This window comes from Chinchilla lanigera, unplaced genomic scaffold, assembly GCF_000276665.1.
Source record: "Chinchilla lanigera isolate Chin_1 unplaced genomic scaffold, ChiLan1.0 scaffold00052, whole genome shotgun sequence".
Taxonomy (NCBI): Eukaryota; Metazoa; Chordata; class Mammalia; order Rodentia; family Chinchillidae; genus Chinchilla; species Chinchilla lanigera.
This window is the reverse complement of record NW_004955453.1, coordinates 10,360,695-10,380,122: the sequence shown is the minus strand read 5'-3', so window position 1 is coordinate 10,380,122 and position 19,428 is coordinate 10,360,695. Positions and strand designations below refer to the sequence as shown.

The 19,428-nt window shown below is 38.8% G+C and overlaps 1 protein-coding gene across 2 annotated transcripts; it reads right to left on the bottom strand.

Annotated features, from left to right (window-relative positions):
* Positions 1 to 13,166: 13,166 nt before the first annotated feature.
* On the bottom strand, positions 13,167 to 18,683 carry Scg2 (secretogranin II). 2 transcript variants are annotated; one of them, XM_005395489.2, is made up of 3 exons: positions 18,502 to 18,683; positions 14,564 to 15,530; positions 13,167 to 14,443 (listed from the first exon to the last, which is right to left on the bottom strand). In XM_005395489.2, the coding sequence occupies exons 2-3, from the start codon at positions 15,514 to 15,516 to the stop codon at positions 13,657 to 13,659; spliced, it is 1,740 nt and encodes a 579-aa protein (XP_005395546.1). In that variant the 5' UTR covers positions 15,517 to 15,530; positions 18,502 to 18,683; the 3' UTR covers positions 13,167 to 13,656. The 2 variants fall into 2 exon arrangements, with proteins under 2 accessions (XP_005395546.1, XP_005395545.1); XM_005395488.2 differs by having other exon boundaries at positions 13,167 to 15,530.
* Between the last annotated feature and the right edge of the window lie 745 nt (positions 18,684 to 19,428).

Below are 19,428 nucleotides of genomic sequence, written 5' to 3'. Positions count from 1 at the left end.
GGACCTGCGCCTCTCCAAGAGTCTCGATTAGCTTCTCAGGTGTGGTGCAGCCAGAAAGGGGTTGAGCCTGACGAGTCATCTGTGTCAGCCAGCTTTCCACTACTACAAGGAATCTGACATTTCCAGGCATTGACAGCTATTCAAGTGTACAGGAGGTCCAACACAGCAATGCTGCTTGGAGGTGTCTGTTTCCTAGAAATGAAAGTTGTGTGAGCTTACTCGGCTTATGTGTTCAAGGGTGTTATTGGAAGCATTATTCACACAGCAAAATAATTAGATACAAAATAAAGGTGTATCAGTAGGTCAGTGGTTGACTTAAAATTGGCAGCCTACATCTTCTGTATTTATCCTGTTATCAAAAAAAGAATGAGTTTCAATCAGTTGGCTCGGAAGGATTCCCAAAGAATATTGTATAAAGAATAGGAATGTAATTCTATTCTTATACCCCAAGACTGGGCATAGGTATGCATTTGTGTGTATTTATTTCTGAGGCTAGAATTCGGGCTTCACTTCGTACTGGCTGTGTGACCCTGGGAACTCAAACAGCCTCTCTGTGCTGCTGATTATCATATATTAAATGGTACCCACTTGGAAAAATAAAGATCAGTGTCAGCCACTGTACTGATACAAAACCATGGTATATCCTGACCCCAATTCCGGAATTTTTTACATAGCTTTAACATACTCCAAGAAGATAAAGAAATTTACATCGTGATGTGTGAGATGCAACTGCGGGGCCACCAGGTGCCAGGACAGTTTGAAGACAAATTGTAAGACTTTGCGGTTATGCTTGTGACCTGACTCTACTGTGTTTTTGTTTTCTATGTTTTGATTTAAATTGTTGTACTGTTTGTCATTTTATTTGTCCACTTCAAGGATCTGTCTGCTGCTGCAGAGCAGGCAAATCAAAGCTGCTCTACAAGGATTGTCCCTAAGATTACCCTAGGAGAATACACATAGCTTTATTTTATAGATTCTTTTCCCAATAAGCCCTTTATAAAGTAGTTGCCATAACTAGACTGTGAGCAGCTCATAGGCAAAATTCTGTTATAGTTATCTTTGCCATAGTAACCTTTAGTGTCCTGCATTTAATAGGCAATAAATGATTTAAATAACAAAGTAGAGATGAGTGAGTCGAATGGATTGAAGTAGCATGAAGCAGAATGAAAGAACTTGGTAAAAAGCTATGCTCCCTTCCTCCCGCCTCCAGCTCCTGTATCCTACGGTTATTTCTCTTGCAGCCTGCCTCAGTCACATGACTTGTAGGCTTTGGCTTATTTCATCCACTATGGAGAAGTGAACCAGACTGTCTGAGTGTTTCTGTGTCCTGGAATGCTGTAAAAATATGTGAGCGACAGTTCGTAACATGTAATCGATAACTCACATCACTCTAAAATCCTCAGGTGAGAGTTACCATCCAACATGCTTTCACTGCGAGGACCCAATTTGCCTTGGCATCCTCTCTCCTTGATTTATACTATGGTTGCCAGGGAAGAAACACTTTATCAGAGGAAAGCAAAAAGCAGAAGCAATATTTTTTCTCTTCCCCACATTGTCCACCACCAAAAAAATAAAAAGTTATAGACTAAATGAAATTTTAACAAATAGCTCTTTCCTGAAAGTATTTTGCACCAACTCACAGCCAAAGTGTTAGACTTTTGCTCATTCCACACTATGAATCTAAGAGTAATAATAATGCTTGCTGCCGGCTCAAGAATCCAATAGTTACTTATCTATGAGGAGACAATATAGTATCTTTATTTTGGCTCTGACTAACCCAGCCTTTCTCTTGAGCCTGCATCGCTGGATTATCAAAAAAGCAAAATAACCCCATGTCCAATACTTTTGGAAACAGCCTTCCATTTGTTAAAATACTAAGTCCCTAAATCTCCCATATCTTCTATTTTTCTTTATAAAATGATGTCTGGCTTAACAGGCAGGAGGTAGAGGGACAGGTGTGTGTCCTAGGATGCCCAAAAGAGAGCTGGGGGCCTCTGGTGTGAAGTCGGCATCTCACTCTGGTCTCTGGGTATTGCAGACATGCAGGTGCCTCCCGCAGATCCCCATTCAAGAGAAAACTCTCAGCCCAGTTGCAAAGGGTTGTTTAAAAACCTTCCTCCAGCTCTTAGCTCCTTCCAGGTCCATGTCAGCTTTCAGGCTGGGGTTGCCCTCTTGCTGGGTGATGCCGAGCAATGTCTGAGCGAGGAGGCAGTAACTCAGTTCCTCTTGTCTTGGCAATGTGCCAATGCCCTACCATTTTCTGCTCATTTACCTGGGGCATCCATTGGATGCCAGTGACTCGTGTCTGCTTCCCTGTCTCAGTCTTCCCTGCCTGATCCTGCTTCCTCCGTTTTTCCTTTCAGGGCTCTTACTCCCCACTAAACATTTCACACTCCTACATCCTGCTGCCACTCTGGGACAATAGAAGAATGCTTGTACTGCTGGCTTTTGGGGCTCATGATCTATTTTCTCTCAGTTTTATCAATGCTAGTTAGTGATTTTGGTTTCCCCTACACATTTTCTTCCAGGTATCTGCCATGCCCTTTATTAGCCTCAGACCTGGCCAACCAACAAGACAATAGACATATTTAGGTACAAAATAGTCAAAGTCACAAAAATTTCCGTGTCGTACCTTCCATATATAATTCTTAGGGTTGAAGACACATTACCCCAGCTTGGGCCACATGCCTATCCCATAGTATGGACAATAATATTTTGCTGGAGGCCATAGCTGATCAAACTAGGAACTCCACACCACTGTGGGGCTGTGAGAAGGCACCAAATTTATCATCCCCAACGCAAATACATGGGCTAAGAAAACAAATCTGAAGCAAAGTGTAGTGTGTGACCAGAAGAAAGAAAAAATGAGCTGGTAAACACACAAAAGCAGATAGAATCCCCACTACATGCCCAATGTCCTTATGAAGTTCCACATTTTATCATAGAATTTTCTGTAGACAAATAATTGCAATAGAATTTGGCAAGGGGTAACTATAAAGAAGGAAAGGATTAAATCTACAGGATGGTGAAGGATGGTCTACAAAACAAGCAAGAGAAAGCAACATCTGAAAAGTCTTCATCAAGTTGGGTGTTAATAAACAAAAGCTTAGCAGAGAGATAAGAGAGGAGGACCATGCAAGTGGAAGAAATGGAATATGCCAAGCCAGTGAGGCAGAAAACCTTATGGCTCAACATCCTCCCCGGAGTTTCCTCGCTGGAGGAATACTAAATTCCAAACTGGGCTACACCCTTCATGTCTCCAGGCCCAACACATCCCATTCCCACAAGCCTTTCATTTTCACAGCAATTAACAATAAACCATGCATTTACAACATCAGGCTGCTCCTCTGCTTACTCAGCATTTATAGCTACTTTTCCTTCTTCTTAAAGCTAGAGGTGTGACCACAGGAAAGGCTGGGATTTTGCTTGAATAAGATAATAATAGCATGAAGAGAAAATGATCAGTGCATATTAGATGACAGTAGCAAATTTTAAACTTAAGAGTTAAATCTATAGATGAAATGATGGCATATATATATATATTTACATATATATGGAAGGTCATACATTCTGTATTTTGTAAAAATTCCTTTTTCTTGTACATATTTTATGCATTTGTGAATAAGGTATATTCACAGTACTTTTGCATATCTATAATATATTACGTTTACATGATATATAAATATATATATTGTATTACAAAGGCATTTTTCACTTGAAGAGTAGACTCTACAGGGAATTTTTATACTGAATTCTATGCTCCAAGAGTTCTAATTCTAATAGATTTTCAGTGTGACTTTCCACACACATTTTTAAAAAATTAAACCTTTAGCCTAGCTCTGCCTGAAAGTGAATAGAAATATAGAACATATAAGTAGAAACTCTTCTCATTCATTTTTGAATGAGCAGGTAGTTTGCCTTTATGCTATGAATTTTATCAGTATCTAATCTTAAGCTCAATAAATAAAAAGCATAGATCATGGTTTACACCATCCAACGCCCTGGAAAGGCTACTAAACCACTAGAGACCCTTGAGCTGCCACTGTCACCTGCTTATTTTTATTTTCCTACCTATGCAGAAAGTCTGTAGGTTAAAGCACAAAATTGCTTCCACCAGTCTCATGAATTCTGAAGCACCCCTGTACTGTGCTGATTTCACATTGCAGAATGGTTAGATGCTGTAACCCTGACTCTCCTGCTGCCATAGCAACCTGTTGTCTCAGAATGAATTGAATTATGGGATTATTACCGAGAGAAAGGGGGGGCATGTGCTTTACTTACCTTTTAGTCAGTGCACTGTGTACTGTCTATGAATGGGAAGACCTAGAAGGAATCATTTTATTGTTTCTTCTAAAATCTAAACTGCGTTTTTAAAACACCATGGTTGCTAAATATCTGTCTTGGGTTTATAGGGGTTAGCTTATCATTGTGTCATCTTTGAGAAGTAGAGAACAAGCAAATTGTTTTGAAGTTTTCATTATCTTCCTGCAAATGATGGTTTTAGATAATATGCAGAAATGACAATCACATTAAATTGAAACAGCCTCGTCAGTTTTTTCTTTGCCCATATGCACTAATTTTAGCATGAATTAGGATTTTAAGCTTATAATAAACCTGAAATGTTGGTTTGTACCACCCACAGACTTCTGAACATTCCAATTCCTGTGAAATGGCCTCAGTTAAATTGGACCCCATGACAGATGGAATCAGAACTTGTTGCTGTATCACAAACCACTTTCTCAAAATAGCTCCAGCATGAGAAAATAGTCCTGCTTGCAAGTGGAGTAAAAGTGCTTTCACAATGTGGCCCATTTGTGTGCATCACCTATATTCCTCACCCTACATAATGTCAACTTCTAGGAGTTATACATTACAAGTGGTTACTAATGGTTGCTGGTTAGTTGACTGGGAAAACTGAGCAGTTACCTTGTTCCAAGCATTATAGATTGGTACACACACATTGTCACTAAATCCTCATGACAGTCCTGCAAGGCAGGTATAATTCCCACCTTCAAATCCACCTTGATTAAATGCCTATCCAAGTAAGTTAAAAATAAAACAAAAAGAGTTTTACTCTTGTTCTTTTTCTAGCCCCAAATTTTTTCTCCATGAAAAAGTTCCAAGTGCATCAAGTCAGAGAAATTTCTGCAATTGAAATCTGAACATTAATTGATCTATGAAACAGGAATAGACATGCCACTCAACATGAGAAAGGTTTCCTTGTTACATGGTAGTCTAAACTACCACGGAGGGAAAAGTACTGTGTCAAAGAGCAATCTCTTAAGTGTTTCTAGGTCTCTGGATTAGAAGTTTGCCAGTGAAAATGGGATGTCAGCATGATATTGTTTGAACTCTAATTTACCCAACATCAAACTAGCTGCACTTTAAGATATGACCCCATTCTGAGAAACACCAAGAACAAAAGCCCCTAAGACAATCATGACAAGTACGTAGTAGGTCTTCATTCTTTCCTGTTAAATTGAGTTCAAGTCCCAAAGACACTTGTATAGCCTCTGTGAAGCATGAAGCAGCCGAGAGGAAACTTATACTCATTTATTCAACACATGTGTTTTGGGCAACTTACAAGAAAGAGGCATAGAGCTGGACATTGTAGAGGATGCAGAAAGGATATTCAGGGCTGGTCCTTGATCTCAGAGAGTTTAATATTTAATACATGAGACAAGCAGGTGGACAGAACTAGCCATAACTATGTAGCAAGGCAAAGAAGGAAATAAGTAAATGCGTGTTAGCAATGAAGGTAAGAGAAAGTCATATTGAATGCTGAAGAGAAGGAACAGTAGGAGCACTTTTACTAGAGACAGCAGCATGTGCGCTAAGTCCGTAAGGATGATTGCAACATTCTCAGTAAATAAGACCGGGGAGAGTAAGAAGGCTGAGAACCCAGATATCACAGAAGAGAAGAACGCAGTGGAATAACAGGAAGTACCGATGAGGCTGTGGCATCACTGTCTTAGCGTAGACACATAGGTCCCCCTGGCCTAACCCTCCCACTCCCCGCCCACACTTCCTCTATGAGGTCTAGAAGTCAAATCAGCGATAATGCCCCAGTGAAACATCATCAAGGAAAAAAGAGCCTAATATTGTGCGTGTTGTGTCTGGTGGTCTGAGCAACTGGTTTGAAGGTAACAATATGCAAGGAAATTACACTGGTGAACTCCTACCATCTTGTCTGGTAAAACTCTGTGTTATCTCTACTGTTTTATTGGACAATTATTTTCGTTTTCTCTACAATGGTTTGAGCTGTCTTTCATTCTTACATCTGATAATCTGAGCAATGTGGTTGAGGATAGCAAAATGTAATAACCACTGCTGATTTGTATTATTTTGTCTTGAGACTCTCTATCACTTTGAAAGTTCTTGCTTTGATTTGTTTATGTTCGTGATACTGGTATGCTGCTACTGTTCTATTTTTTTGTTTGTTTGTTTCTCATTTACTACTCTCTTTAAAATAAAATTTAAAAAAAATAAAATAATAAACCTTGGGGTATCAACAATACATTTTTATGCAGCCATGTCCTGGGAACAGAAAACAGAACAGAGGTAGACAAATGCAAATGATATGGAAACCAGCTATAAATGCATATCTGTTGTGTTGTGTCTGGCGGTCTGAGCAACTGGTTTGAATGCAGAAAGGATATTCTGGTGGTCTGAGCCTTTTTAAGAGAAAAAGTCCGTGTCTTGCAGTAATAAACAATCCAGAAGATAGATACAGTCTGAACATTTGGAAACAAATTGGCATCTTTGTTTCAGATCAAAAGGCATAAACTAGCCAGGAAAACCCCCAGTTTCTCAGTCCCTGGTTCTTTCACCATTTAGAAGTAATCTGATGGAAGCCCATAGGGCTTCCTAGCCTTCCAACTGGCAGGAAGAATAGTCACAGATTAAGTAGCATTAGCCACAGCAGTTACACACTGGGTCTGGCATAACTTTTATCGGCATGTGACTAATCCCCATAACATTATTATAACAGTAATTTCTCTTCTATAGGCCAAAATAACTAGTATTCTCACCTATATTGGTTTTTAAAACACCAAAGTAACTGTAATTTTGTGATTCTAGCATCCGAGAGGGTTTCCCAGTCATGGTATGGGCCCTCACGACAATGTCTAAGTTAAACTGCAGATGTAGTTGGGTCCGGTTTTCACAAGCTGGAACCTCCCTCCTGTCCAGTTTCTGCTATGTGACAGAGCCACAGGAGCTCCAGCGCTGCTGCCACTCCTCCTCAGCACAGGCAAAAGACTTAGCAAGGGAAGACATTAAAATCTACATCAGGAGTTTTATTACCCCCATTAACTTCTTTCTGTAAGGATTTAAAATGTCTTGCCAAATTGGTATTGATATAATAAAATTATTACTTGATGCACTAGATATAATAAAATTTCAGTTTCCATTTTAGTTTTCCTACCCTCTCTCCTTTTCCTATTGCTCCTTTTCTCATTCTTGACTTTTTCATTTATTCAATAGTCTTTATTTTCTGTGCACTTCCTATGTTCCAGTTAATGATCTAGTCAGCTAGAGGCAGAACAGTGATTAAAACAGTCCACCCTCAGGAATACTGCTAGCAGTGGAGGAGTAAACAATAACTAACGTAAAACTGTAAATTGAGGATGTTAGATGTAGCAAGACTAAGCGGGGGAAAAATCAAGCGTGAAAAAGGGATAGAAAAGTGCTTAGGAGTTGAAGCTTTCTGAGGAACAGCATCAAGGGATCAGTATTTGAACAATGATTTGAAACAGGTGAGGGAGAAAACCATGTGGCTGTTTGGGGAAACAGCATTTCTGAAAGAGGAAACAGAAGATGCAAAAGCCTTGCAGGGAGAATATGGGTAGCATTTTCAAGCACAGTGGGTAAATGAGTGCAGCTGAGCAGGACGGTTTAATGGGGAGAGGACCCAAAGTAAGTTCAGAGGTAGATCCTAGGCCATCAAAGATCAGCACAAGAAATCTGGCTCCTGGCCTTTACATCATCTCATCTAGGATATCAGTGATTCATATTGCCTGCTTTGTTTAAAATATGGTGAAAAGAAAGAGAGAAACAGGAAAAACCAGTCGAAGCCTGTTCCAACCCAAGTGGAAGCCAGTCACCGTTTACATCATAGTGGTAATGAGAGGAAATAGAAAATGTAGACACATCTTGAAGTTGTGACAAGATTTGCTATCTGTTCATGAGTGGATTATAAAACAAACATCAGAGGCAGTGACTAAACTAATAAATGAGAAAACACTGTTTTTTTTCTGAGATTAAAAAAAAGAACTCTGTGGGAATACCTAGAATTTTGTCCAGGAGGCAAATCAAGAATTTTTCTATGGTCATGTTACATTCAAGATGTCTACTGAACAGTCAAGGGCCAAAGTCTTCTAGACAGGTGAATTTTTAAATCTGGAGTTCACATAAACCTGAGCTAGACATATAGATTTGAAAATTGTTGGTCAATATTTGTTGGTTAAAAAAAAAAAAAAAAATATGGGCTCACCTAAAAAGTGACAATACATAGAAAAGAGCAGAGCAATGTTGCCTATGTTCTCCAGTGGTTACAGGTTGGGGAGATAAGGAGAAATAGCAAAGAAAACTTAGAAAAAGTAGCCAGTGAGGTAGGAAAGAATGCAGACGTCTTCCATGATCTAGATGCCAAGTTGTCCAGAATGATTAGGTAGAGAGGGAAAGTGGATACAAAGATACAAAGAAGAGGGAGAATTTCTGAGAGGAAGTGCTCAAGTGCAGAAGAGAGCAGAACGTAGTGCAGGAGTGGAAGGGCTAATAATCGCAGGAGCTCAGACCAGCCATCCAAAACAGCAAAAGCAAAAAGCTGTAAGCAGAATGTACCCCACTGATGCAGGTAGGCAGGTTACAGTGAAGATGAGGATATGTAGACTCCTTGAGTTCCTCCAGTGAAACAGCAAGCCAGAAAATTACCTACAGGTGTGGACTGTACATGCAATACTGAATTCTTTCAAACAGAGAGAAAATATATTGTTGTCTCAGGAGTGAGAGAATGAATGGAACAGGTATAGATGAGGATTATGGGGCAGCACTGTGGGTCACTTAGGGACCCTGAGCATGAATTTATAGTGAAATATGTCAGCGTGCTTACGTGTCTTGCTCCTGCTATTTTCAGTGGTAAGAAAGAAGGAAGTGGACGGAGAATTGGACTTCACTTAAATTGTAATTTAGCAAAGCACACACACACACACACACACACACATACACACACACACATACACATACACACACAATGAGACGTGACAGAAGAGTTAAGAATGCTCCCAAGAAAGTGATTACAATGCCTAACTATGGAAGTTGTTCTTGACAAGGTGGGTGGAAAGAATAAAGGGGCTGAGAGGGAAAAAAGTTGTTAGGTACAGTACAGTTTTTAGTGAGTGAAAGTTGATTGGAGTTGTTCTACAGGAAGAATCCTGGGACTAGATTACCTAAATGCTAGAATAAATTATTTGGAATTAAGTTTTAGGATAGGTGGCAGTGGTCAATAGAGAATAATCTCAAGTGGAAGAGATGGAGTTGATGACTATTGCAAAGACATTATTCATGGGTTTTGGAATCAATAAGTATTAAGGCAGAAGTGGAGTGGGAGCATGTGACAGTGGACATGAGACTCAATCTTTGGTGAGTGAGGGGAAGTGATCTAGGCTGCAGATGACCACAGTGAAGTATGATGGGTGATGGTGTAAGACTCAGGGTTAGGCAGTCCTAGAGAAGAGAGAAGAAAACTTGACTGTAAATAGCAAAATGGAAAAAAAAGCAAGGAAGGGGGCTGCAAAGGAAGCAGCAACCTTGGAGGAGAGGTATGTTTCCCTTGAAGGAAGAAGTTGAAGACAGTACTCACAGAAGTGGTTGGTGCAGGGTATATTGATTATGATTGACCTTGAGTATCAAAGGGCATAAAAAAGGCTGTGGAGTATGGGAAAGAGTAAAAGTTGGGGTTAAGAAAAGTGGAATACAAAGTTCACAAAGGTTTGAATGTGGGGGGTAAGTGATGATCCGGGAGTCACTGGAGTAACACCTGGGAGTGTTACAGAGAGCATAATCAGATTAACCCTACTCATCTTCAGGACAAATAGGTATGACGCAGCAAGCAAGTTGAATGAGACAGGCACTCACAGGAAAACTAAAAAGGCAGAAACGACCAAAGTTTTACTGAGCTGGCTGACGGACAGTCTCTAGCCAGGAGAAAGAGATGATGTCCACTTCAATCTGGGTCTCACCTTTGGTTAAGTACATTTTTAGGTTTCCATAGTAACCATTACCTTATTTGGGGGAATCTTACAAGAATGTCACACAATTATCACAAGGTTTACCTTTCCCAGAAGCTGTCAGACAGCTGACCCTCGCAGTTTAGCTTTTAGCCTACTTCCCAACTTGTCCTGTTCCCGTTTTATGACTCTGCTCTCCTTTAAGTGGGTTGATAACTAACAGAGGTGAGGGGGTGAAGAGTGGGGTCAACTACAGCTCAAGTGAACTTAACTGACTTCTTTTAATATGGAGTTAAAAAAGAAAATGCAGTCTCTTTTGCCCTATCAGGTAGAGTGCCCATGAGGATTGAGGAAGGGAAAGTCTGGTCAGTGGAGTCTTGCTAAGAGCATGCAGAGTCCTAAGCTCCTATCTAATTCTCACTGATGGAAAGGGGGCTCTTGCAAAGGTGTGAGGGCAGTTTTAGTACAGTTAATTTCTTTATTTTCCCTGTGGTAACCTGCAGAAACCATTTGCTTGGGCTTGTGACCCCAATTTTTGATGAAGCTTTAATTCTAATTGATTTCATCCACATTATTGAATGGTTCGTAGCTTCATTTCTTAAGCTAGGGAGCAATACACTAACATATTTATTTAAAAAGTATTTGGATCAGAAATGCATAAGTTTGATGAGTCAGTAGCTGAGGATAGTAGTACTGCAAAAAGACAGACACTTTCTGACGTCTGGGGAGGCCAGGCAAAGGATATATTATCTCAAATGAAAATATCTCCCAAACTGCCAGTCTTGATACCTGAAATGTCTCCATTAGAGAACCATAAAAATAGAACTGCAAGCCCAAGACTTTAAGAAAGAAGCAGCATGGTGCAGGGGGAATGCAGGGTCTGCGTCCTATCAGTCTGTATACGAATCCCAGCCTGGTGCTCACTGGTTGTGTCTGTTGGTTAACTTGCTCTCATTCCCTGCGCTCTCAGTAGGATATATAAACTTCTTGGTGGTGCAGAGTTTGCTGAAGAAAGTTGCACATCCCACATTCTTATTCTTGTGACAAGTTCTGTGTAGGGTAGCATGGGAATGGTCACACAGTTGACTTTGGATCCAAGGAATGACTTACTGCTGGACACAGCAGACTGAAGAGTGTAATATAAGGGGCAGGCAGTGGAGGTGGACACATGCAAAGCATGGTGTACAAATATGTTCCCTAAATTTTATGCCTCATAAATGTTCTAAGTCTCCCCCACTTAAAGAAGTCTAATTTGTTTCTTGGTGTCCTCTTACATTTAGCTCACTGCATAATAAGGCACTGGGCACATATAAGGGTGTTATGATTGGTTACAGGTTAAAGTCCCTCTCCACCACTAAGCACCTGTGAAACAGTGGCAGCTAATTGCATGCTTCTGAGTTTCCAAAGACATGAATAGCCTGGATCTCAGCGGGCTCTCTAGAGAGTTAATTGGGAAATTTTCAAAACCTTTCCTGCAGAAAAGAGATCTATAATGTCCACAGCATAGCACTGCTTTCTAAGGTATGAACTACGTGCGAAAGTACTTGAGGTATTAGAAAACCTGTAGAGTTGATCATCTGTTACTTCCCTTTCACATTCAAATTCCAGAGTTCCATGAAATCATATGATAGCTGAACAGAAAAGAGTCTGGAAAAAATTGAAAAGCCTATATTCAGTGCTTTCTCCAAGGATCCAGAGCCTTTTACTACCTTTGACAGTTTGGGGATCTCTGCACACACACACACACACACACACACACACACACACACACACATGTCCTCCTTTGGAAGTCATCCATACTGCCCCATCATCCCATCTCCAATGTCCCACCCCTCAGTAAAAAGTGCACATCCCAAACAGGAAGTGTAGTGAAATGATTAATAATGTAGATTTGGGCAGCTCATAATTCTGGATGATTTGGGGAAAGTTATTTAATTTTCCCAGATATAAAAGGCAGAGAAGAGGGACCTGGAGAGAAATCCTTGACAATGACGTAATACGAACTAAACAAGATAAAGTATATAAAGAGTTTAATATAGCACCTGGCCCACCTTAAGTACCTAACATATAACTATTATTTATTTCCTTGTTTACAACCTGTATTGCTTTGCTCAATATATTTTCTTGCTGCTGCTGTTTTTGCTGTTGCTATTGATCCCCTGTTGATATGTTAGGGTGTTAATGATCGCACTGCAGTGATGTGTGTTGTAATAATCATGCTCCACCTAGCCCACCAGGGCAGGAGAAAGGATAGTTGTTCTGGTCCCACTGTAACTGCGCCCACTGACTTACCTAACAATCACTTTGAGAGTCCTTTGGCAGAATTGTTTTCTGCTAGGGACCAAGGTGACCTGGGAATAGGCAGGTTGTTTCCAAGTCTGCAGTCATTTCTGATTTCTATGTATATAGCCTTTTTTTCAGTTTTTTTATTAGTACATGTTTGCAGCACATACTGATTGCATTCATCAGAGGGAATTAATACATGTACACAACACATCCTCATTCTGTTTTGCATCCCCCTCACTCTCACCTCCCTCCAATTCAAGATAGGTAATAGGAAAATGGGAGAAAAATCTTTCTTCTTCTTTTGTGGTTGTTCTGTTTTGTATTTTGCTGTGTTTTTTATCTTTCGTTGTAGTCTTGTTTTAACACTGCTTATGGGTGTGGAAGACTTAAGTGTGTTTTATTTTGTAAATCAAGGCTAAAAGATATACATATGACACCAAAACGTTTCTGCCAAAAATCTGTGTATGAGAAAAACCATGGCGGGGAGCGTACATAGTGCGCTGCTAGGGGATGCTGTATTCTCCAGATGGATAACATGAGCACATCTTAAATTCATTATTTCTCACCTGGTTCACCTGTGAAGGTAGCAATTCTCTCTTTTGGCTCCTAAGTAATTGTCTCTGGCTTTTCAGAATGAAGAGTCCAAAGGTGTCCAGAAATAACATTTATTAATTAATCAACAATAAAACACACGATAGAAAAAGCCTTATAAAGAAAACTATATATTTATAATGCTTTATTGTTTTTGCTCCAGTACTCCACAAAACACGACAGACAGTAACAAAATAATTCAATGAATATTAAAAACTTTCAAGAGAATTATAGGACATCATTTATCATAGGTGAGCATCAACAATGCCACAGCCATTAGGTACACTATTAAACACCATCATCGATATCTTTCTTGAATAAAGGACAGAATATTTTTTTAATCCAAGAGTCACAACATTTACACATATCCATACACAAGAGAACAGCTCAGAATAAGTGGAGCAGATTCACCAGTGACCTGGAACCATCTGCCTGTACATCAGTTAAAGATATTATAGTGTTCACAGGATAGAAGTCAACACACTAAAGAGAAAATTCGGGGTTTGCATGGGAATGGAGGAGTGAAAGTAGGGCAGTTAGTAAGAGTTGCTTACATATTTTCCATGGCTCGCTTGGCAATATGCTCCCTTTCCTTTTCTGCCTTTTCTTGGTTAAGGTACTCCAGCACTTTCATTAGCAGATCTTCATCCAAGTACTGTCTGTTTGGAGTATCTTCATTCTTCGGGGGCCCCGCAGGGAACCTTTTGCTCCCTGGTGCCAGTTGATCAGCCTCCTGAGAGCTGCCCTGACTGAGGTGCTCTTGGATAGCCTGCTCAAGCTGTTCCTCTTCTGGAAAGTCATCTTCAGATGAGCCTGGACTGGGCGCTCGCTTCACTTGGTTTGAATTAATGAGCTCAGGGTATTTCACTAGCATCCTGGCCAAGTACTCTCCTAATTCTTGATCCTTGTCATTCAGGTTTTCATAAGCCTCCTGTCTGTTGTCAGTCTCTGGCATCCAGGCAGCTTTGGGAAGCTGGTTCACTCTAGATCTTCCAGGACTGTAGGGGAACCTCGGGGGAACTTTCTCTTGGTTATAATGATTAGGAAAATACGGAGGTTTCTGATTTGCTGTACTCTCCATCTCTAAAAGATTTAAAATATCCTCAACACTGAGCCCATCTGGTAAGGCTTCGGTCACAGCACGACCAGGGGCTTTGGCGTACCCACTCTTGGAGAGCATCTTATTTGGCAATAGGTCTGGATGCTGTAGGTCAGCCTCTGAGATGTCATCTAGGTCAACAGGAAGGTCAACCTCCTGTGCTGGCTCCACTGGTCCACCTGGCTTCTCGCTGGTCTTGAGCATATCAATTAAGTCTTCAGGAGGGATCTGCAAATTCCTAGAGAGTTCAATAAGCTCATAAATAGACTGAGAATCAAGTGGCTTCTCAAAAAGCCTGGCTGCCCGTTCCCCATTTTGCCCATTCTGAGACCTCCCACCTCCTGAAGCACTCACTAACCTTTTCAAATAGGCAACGACTTTGGAGACATCATCCGAGAGTTGGTCTTTACTCTCTTTCTGGAGATCTTCTTCCTGCAGGCCCACCTGACCTGAACGCTTCATTTCTTCATTGATCTGTTCATTTTTTTCTGTATTCTCTTTGCTGTCCCTCACCTCTTCCTGGGTTTGACCCTCTGTTTTCTCCTCTACAGGGTTCCAATCTTCTCCCCCAACCACATCTTCATAAGCAATGTTGTTGGCCTTGTAGACATCATCTTCATCATCTGCATAGAGTTTTTGATCCTCATCAACCCTCTCACGTTTCTGGCTGTTGGGTCTGGTCAGTTTTCCTAGCTCTTGGAAGACTGACTCCAGGGTAGCAAGACTTTGAGGAGTATATTGCTCCTCTACGATTTCATTTGTGCGTTTGAAAGGGTTGTCCCTGAAATTTTCCTCATACATGGGAGGGAACTGCGTGTGCTTGAGCTTTCTCCCTGGCCACTGCTGTGTCTCATAATCATCAGTCATGTCCCCTGGAAAGCTCTTTTCTGAATTCGAGGCATAGGACTTGCTTTCTTTTGGTGCAGACTGAGGTTCATTTTCAGCCTGTCTCAAAGCTTCAAGTATTATTCTCATCCACTCATCTTCACTCAGTGAATCTCTTAAACTCTCTTGCAAGCGACTTTCCTCTCCATTTTCTTTTTGTGGAAGGGAAACCGAGATACCTTGGTAGAGAGTATAGTCTGGGCTGCTTTCTTCTTTGTGAGCTTGTTGCCGGAGTTTTTCTATGTACTCCAAAGCTTTGATCATTTCAGGACTGGGGAACCTTTGGACATTTTCCAATCTGAGGTCTGGTTCTTTCTGAAGCAGCTGGTGACGCTGAAATGAAGCTGCTTCAGCTCCAGAGATGAGGAAAATTAAATGGATAAGAGACAGGGCTGCTCCAAGTTGGTGGGTCTTAGCTTCTGCCATGTTGTAAAGATTTCCTTAAAGCACAGAAAACATGAGTTAACACATATGAAACAGAAGAAACTGTACCAAATAAATAGACCACTGAGAGGAAAAAGGAACAGAGATAATTTCACATTACACAGGATAATTCTTTAAAATTTATCAATATTTACTACAAGATATTTGCTCACAAACTAACCACTAGAATCTTTAACAAAAATGTTGCTATTCACATCAAACATGCATAACATCTTCTTGGTTAAAACAATAATAAAAATATTGCCATGAGGTTTCCAAAATGTATTTTTTCATTTATAAAAATGATTTTTTGATAGTTTGATTTTGAGTACTTCTTGTTGCTTCTTACTAAAAAGGCTTTCCAATATGATTTACAGTTCTCTCATACAATGTTCTATTAAAGTCTCTGGAAAAAATAATTTGTCATAAAACATTAAAGTACACACAGTTATGTCCTTAGATTGTGTCTAAATAAATGTGATTTTTTCTTCCAGAATGATTCATCTAGTTTTGTTGTAGAAACACAGCCATAGTGGCATTGCTATATATGAAGATGTAATATAACATACTAGAATCAATCATACTGAACACTTTGTGGATGAGTTCTACCCACATATGTCTTTCAGAAATAATTTGTTTTCACTCTTACATCAAGGTAAGTTATCGATTAATAACCCCAGAACATGGTCTTCTCAGGTTTTACCTAGAAAGCTAAACCAATAAAGTTTTTTCTACATGAACATGCCAAAATAACAAACTATTTTAAAATCCCTGTTTTTTCTAATGATTTTATTATGATTTTCTTGTAAAATGTAATTATGATTGTATTTCTCATCAGCCCTTATGAAAGTATAGTAAATAATAACAGATGCTACAGAAAGAACATAAATTTACTATTTCTAAACTTGTAAGTGTTCATATTCAGTTTGTCTTATGTCTCTGTCTATTTTTATATGGACCCGTGAAATCTTGACTCATACTGTTAGAAAAGCTTAAAATAACCACTATGTAATTCCCAATTTAGATAAACACAAAGTATTGAATTCTTCCTACTTAAAAATCTTCATTCATTTTTTTCCTCTCAGACTTTAAACCTCATATATGAATTAGCAAGATTTGTTTTTACATGTCTAATATTTGGCATTGTTAACACTGAAAGGGCTATTTTAGTACAAGCAACTTTGGTGTAAATAAAATTCATGCAAAATAAGTTCACAAGTTTGTTCATATCTTTACAGATCATGGTTTTGTGATAGATCAACTCAGTTATTTAGGTACAGTATTTTGTTAGATTACATATCACTTGTAGAAATATCATTGTTCACTAGACCATATTGATGATTAATGTTTTCAGTTTTAGAATTTAAAATAGTTGTAATTATAGAAACTTCTTTAGCATAGATACATATTTCTATTAGAATAATTCCTATTAACTAGATTACTTAGCTTACTGAAAAGAAAAATATCTAAAACCATGTCACAGAATATTTCCAAGACATTTACCATAAATAAAGGACTACTACAAGTAATTTTATCCATAAAATTCTTAGGTTTAAATGATAGTACATTATATATTCTTTGTATTATTGTAGAATTAATTTAGCTTTAGTAATCAATTTTTCAACATTGGCATTTGAAATTTTAATTTAAAATCTTTATTGAACTTACTTTCTTTGAAATTGTTATTGTGAAGTATTCTTAACACATGGATTATATTAGTGTCTTTAAAGCCATTACCTTTGAATAAGATTTTGTTGTAGAGTTAGAGTTGAATATTGATTTCAGTTGTTAAAACCACAGCCTAACAAGTGACCATTTATTCAGGTTCACTGTGAATGATACAGTTATTACCTTAAAGACTCAAAGAATTTCTTTCCCTAGTAGCACCCCTTTTAAGTAGTGAAGATGGTTTCAACAGCTCTAATATCTTATCTGATCTAAAATGTAATTTTCTGAAATCCAAATCATAGGAACATTGTTTCTCCCCTAATAGCTATTATTAAAACTACTAAAATTAGACAGGCACATTGACACCAAAGCATTGACACATGTAGATAGACCCAAATTGAGCAATTCAACTAGTTAGGTGAAAGAAAGAAAGAAAGAAAGAAAGAAAGAAAGAAAGAAAGAAAGAAAGAAAGAAAGAAAGAAAGAAAGAGAAAGAAAGAAAGAATTAAAAACAACTATCCCAATCAAAACCTTTTAAAAAGTAATTATACAATATCTTTCAATCAAATCACAGTAATTACAACAGTAGTTTAAACATTTATGAATGTTTTCATTATGTATTCAGCAGTATCATTTCTCCGTAATTCAGGGTCATAGTCAACATATACCCCAAGCTAATATTTCACCCTAAAAGAAGAAAGGAGTCTGTGCACAGGACCATTCTAACGTATTTTCCTAGAACTAAAATTAGGTGACAATAGCAGAAGCCTTTTCAAAACATATCAGTTCATATAATTTTACATAGTTAGTTCATTTAGAGCTCTTTTAAGGTAAATAGCAAAGAAAAAAATAGTTCCAAAACTCGATGCCTGTATGGTTAATGTAATCAGCAGCCTTTGAATCACTGAAAACCTACTGTTAAGAATATTAAGCATATAAGTTATATCCCTGATTTTGTATCTGACTCTTAGGGCAAGAAGCAATGTCTTAAGGGAAAAAAACAAAATATCCGGCTTAGTTAACTTCACATTAATAGGTGTGTTCACACTCAAATCCTTAACTTTTTCACTCCTCTTACATATGGTTACCTAAATAGCGTTCTGCTTAATAAATATGGAATAGCAAGTAGTACAAATCACAGATCCGATCATTTAGACAAACAAATATCATATTCTTACACCAGCTGAGGAGCAGCAGGTTCCTACTACGTTATTCTATTGATATACGCTTGCCAAAATAATCTCTTCTTCTCAGCTAAGAATTGAAGGAAGAGTACGCAATTTAGAACTTTCCAGTAAATGGCAGAGAAAAACAGCCTACCTCTTCTTTATATGGCAGAGAAGGTCCACAGCATGTTCCTTCCTCCCGGTCGGCTGGGTGAGCGTCTCGGGCCGCTTCAGCACCCGGACAGCTCCTGGGCTTATAGGGAGCGCGGCGCCTGACTCCGCACTGCCACGCTGACGTCACCGGGCTCGGCCACAAACCCCAGCACAAGAGAGCTTTTGCAAAGAATCCGAGAGAAAATAATCACTTTCTACATTTTTTTTAAAGTGTTGCGTGCTTACGCCACCTGTCTTTCTGTAGCAAAAATTGCAAGTTTTCTTTTTTTTTTTCTTCTTTCATCCAAATCTTTGAGGCTTGAAATAAAATCTCTGCACAATTTCCCTTCGAAAGAAATGCGTCAAACAGACATGACTAATTGCAAGATAATTTCATCTATGTTCTAATATCTTGTTAGAGGGTGTCTTGGCTCTGTTGCGTTATTGTTGTCATTGTCCTTGTTATAAGAAAGTTTTACAGATAGGGGTTGTTTCTTCTTTGTTACCCACAAAGAAATCACACTATCATTTCCTGGTATAAAATGAATGGAGGACACACTATAAATATGAAAGGGCATATTTCAGGTTATGCCTACAGTTATCTTCTAAAAATTCATATTCATTTGAATAAAAAAGGAGAGCAGCTTATTTTTTGTATGAAAATCAACTGAAATCTTCAATGTGAAATTTGAAGTAAGGATTCATACAATTTCAAGTTTAGTATTTGATAATTCTATATGATCTGTTATCTTTTACAATATCTTATCTCAGAACAAGAAGCTCAGACATTGAGTGCTGATTAGAATATTTCTGTCCACTATAGAAAACTAAGTCCTCTCAGTGTTTGAGAAAAATGTGACATATATGTGATTGGATTTCTCTTGCAATCAAGAAGATGTAGTACAATAAATACTTTCCTTGTTCCATT

Coding starts and splice junctions, on each gene's coding strand:
- Scg2 (XM_005395488.2), bottom strand. CDS start 15,516: ATGGCAGAAGCTAAGACCCACCAACTTGGAGCAGCCCTGTCTCTTATC.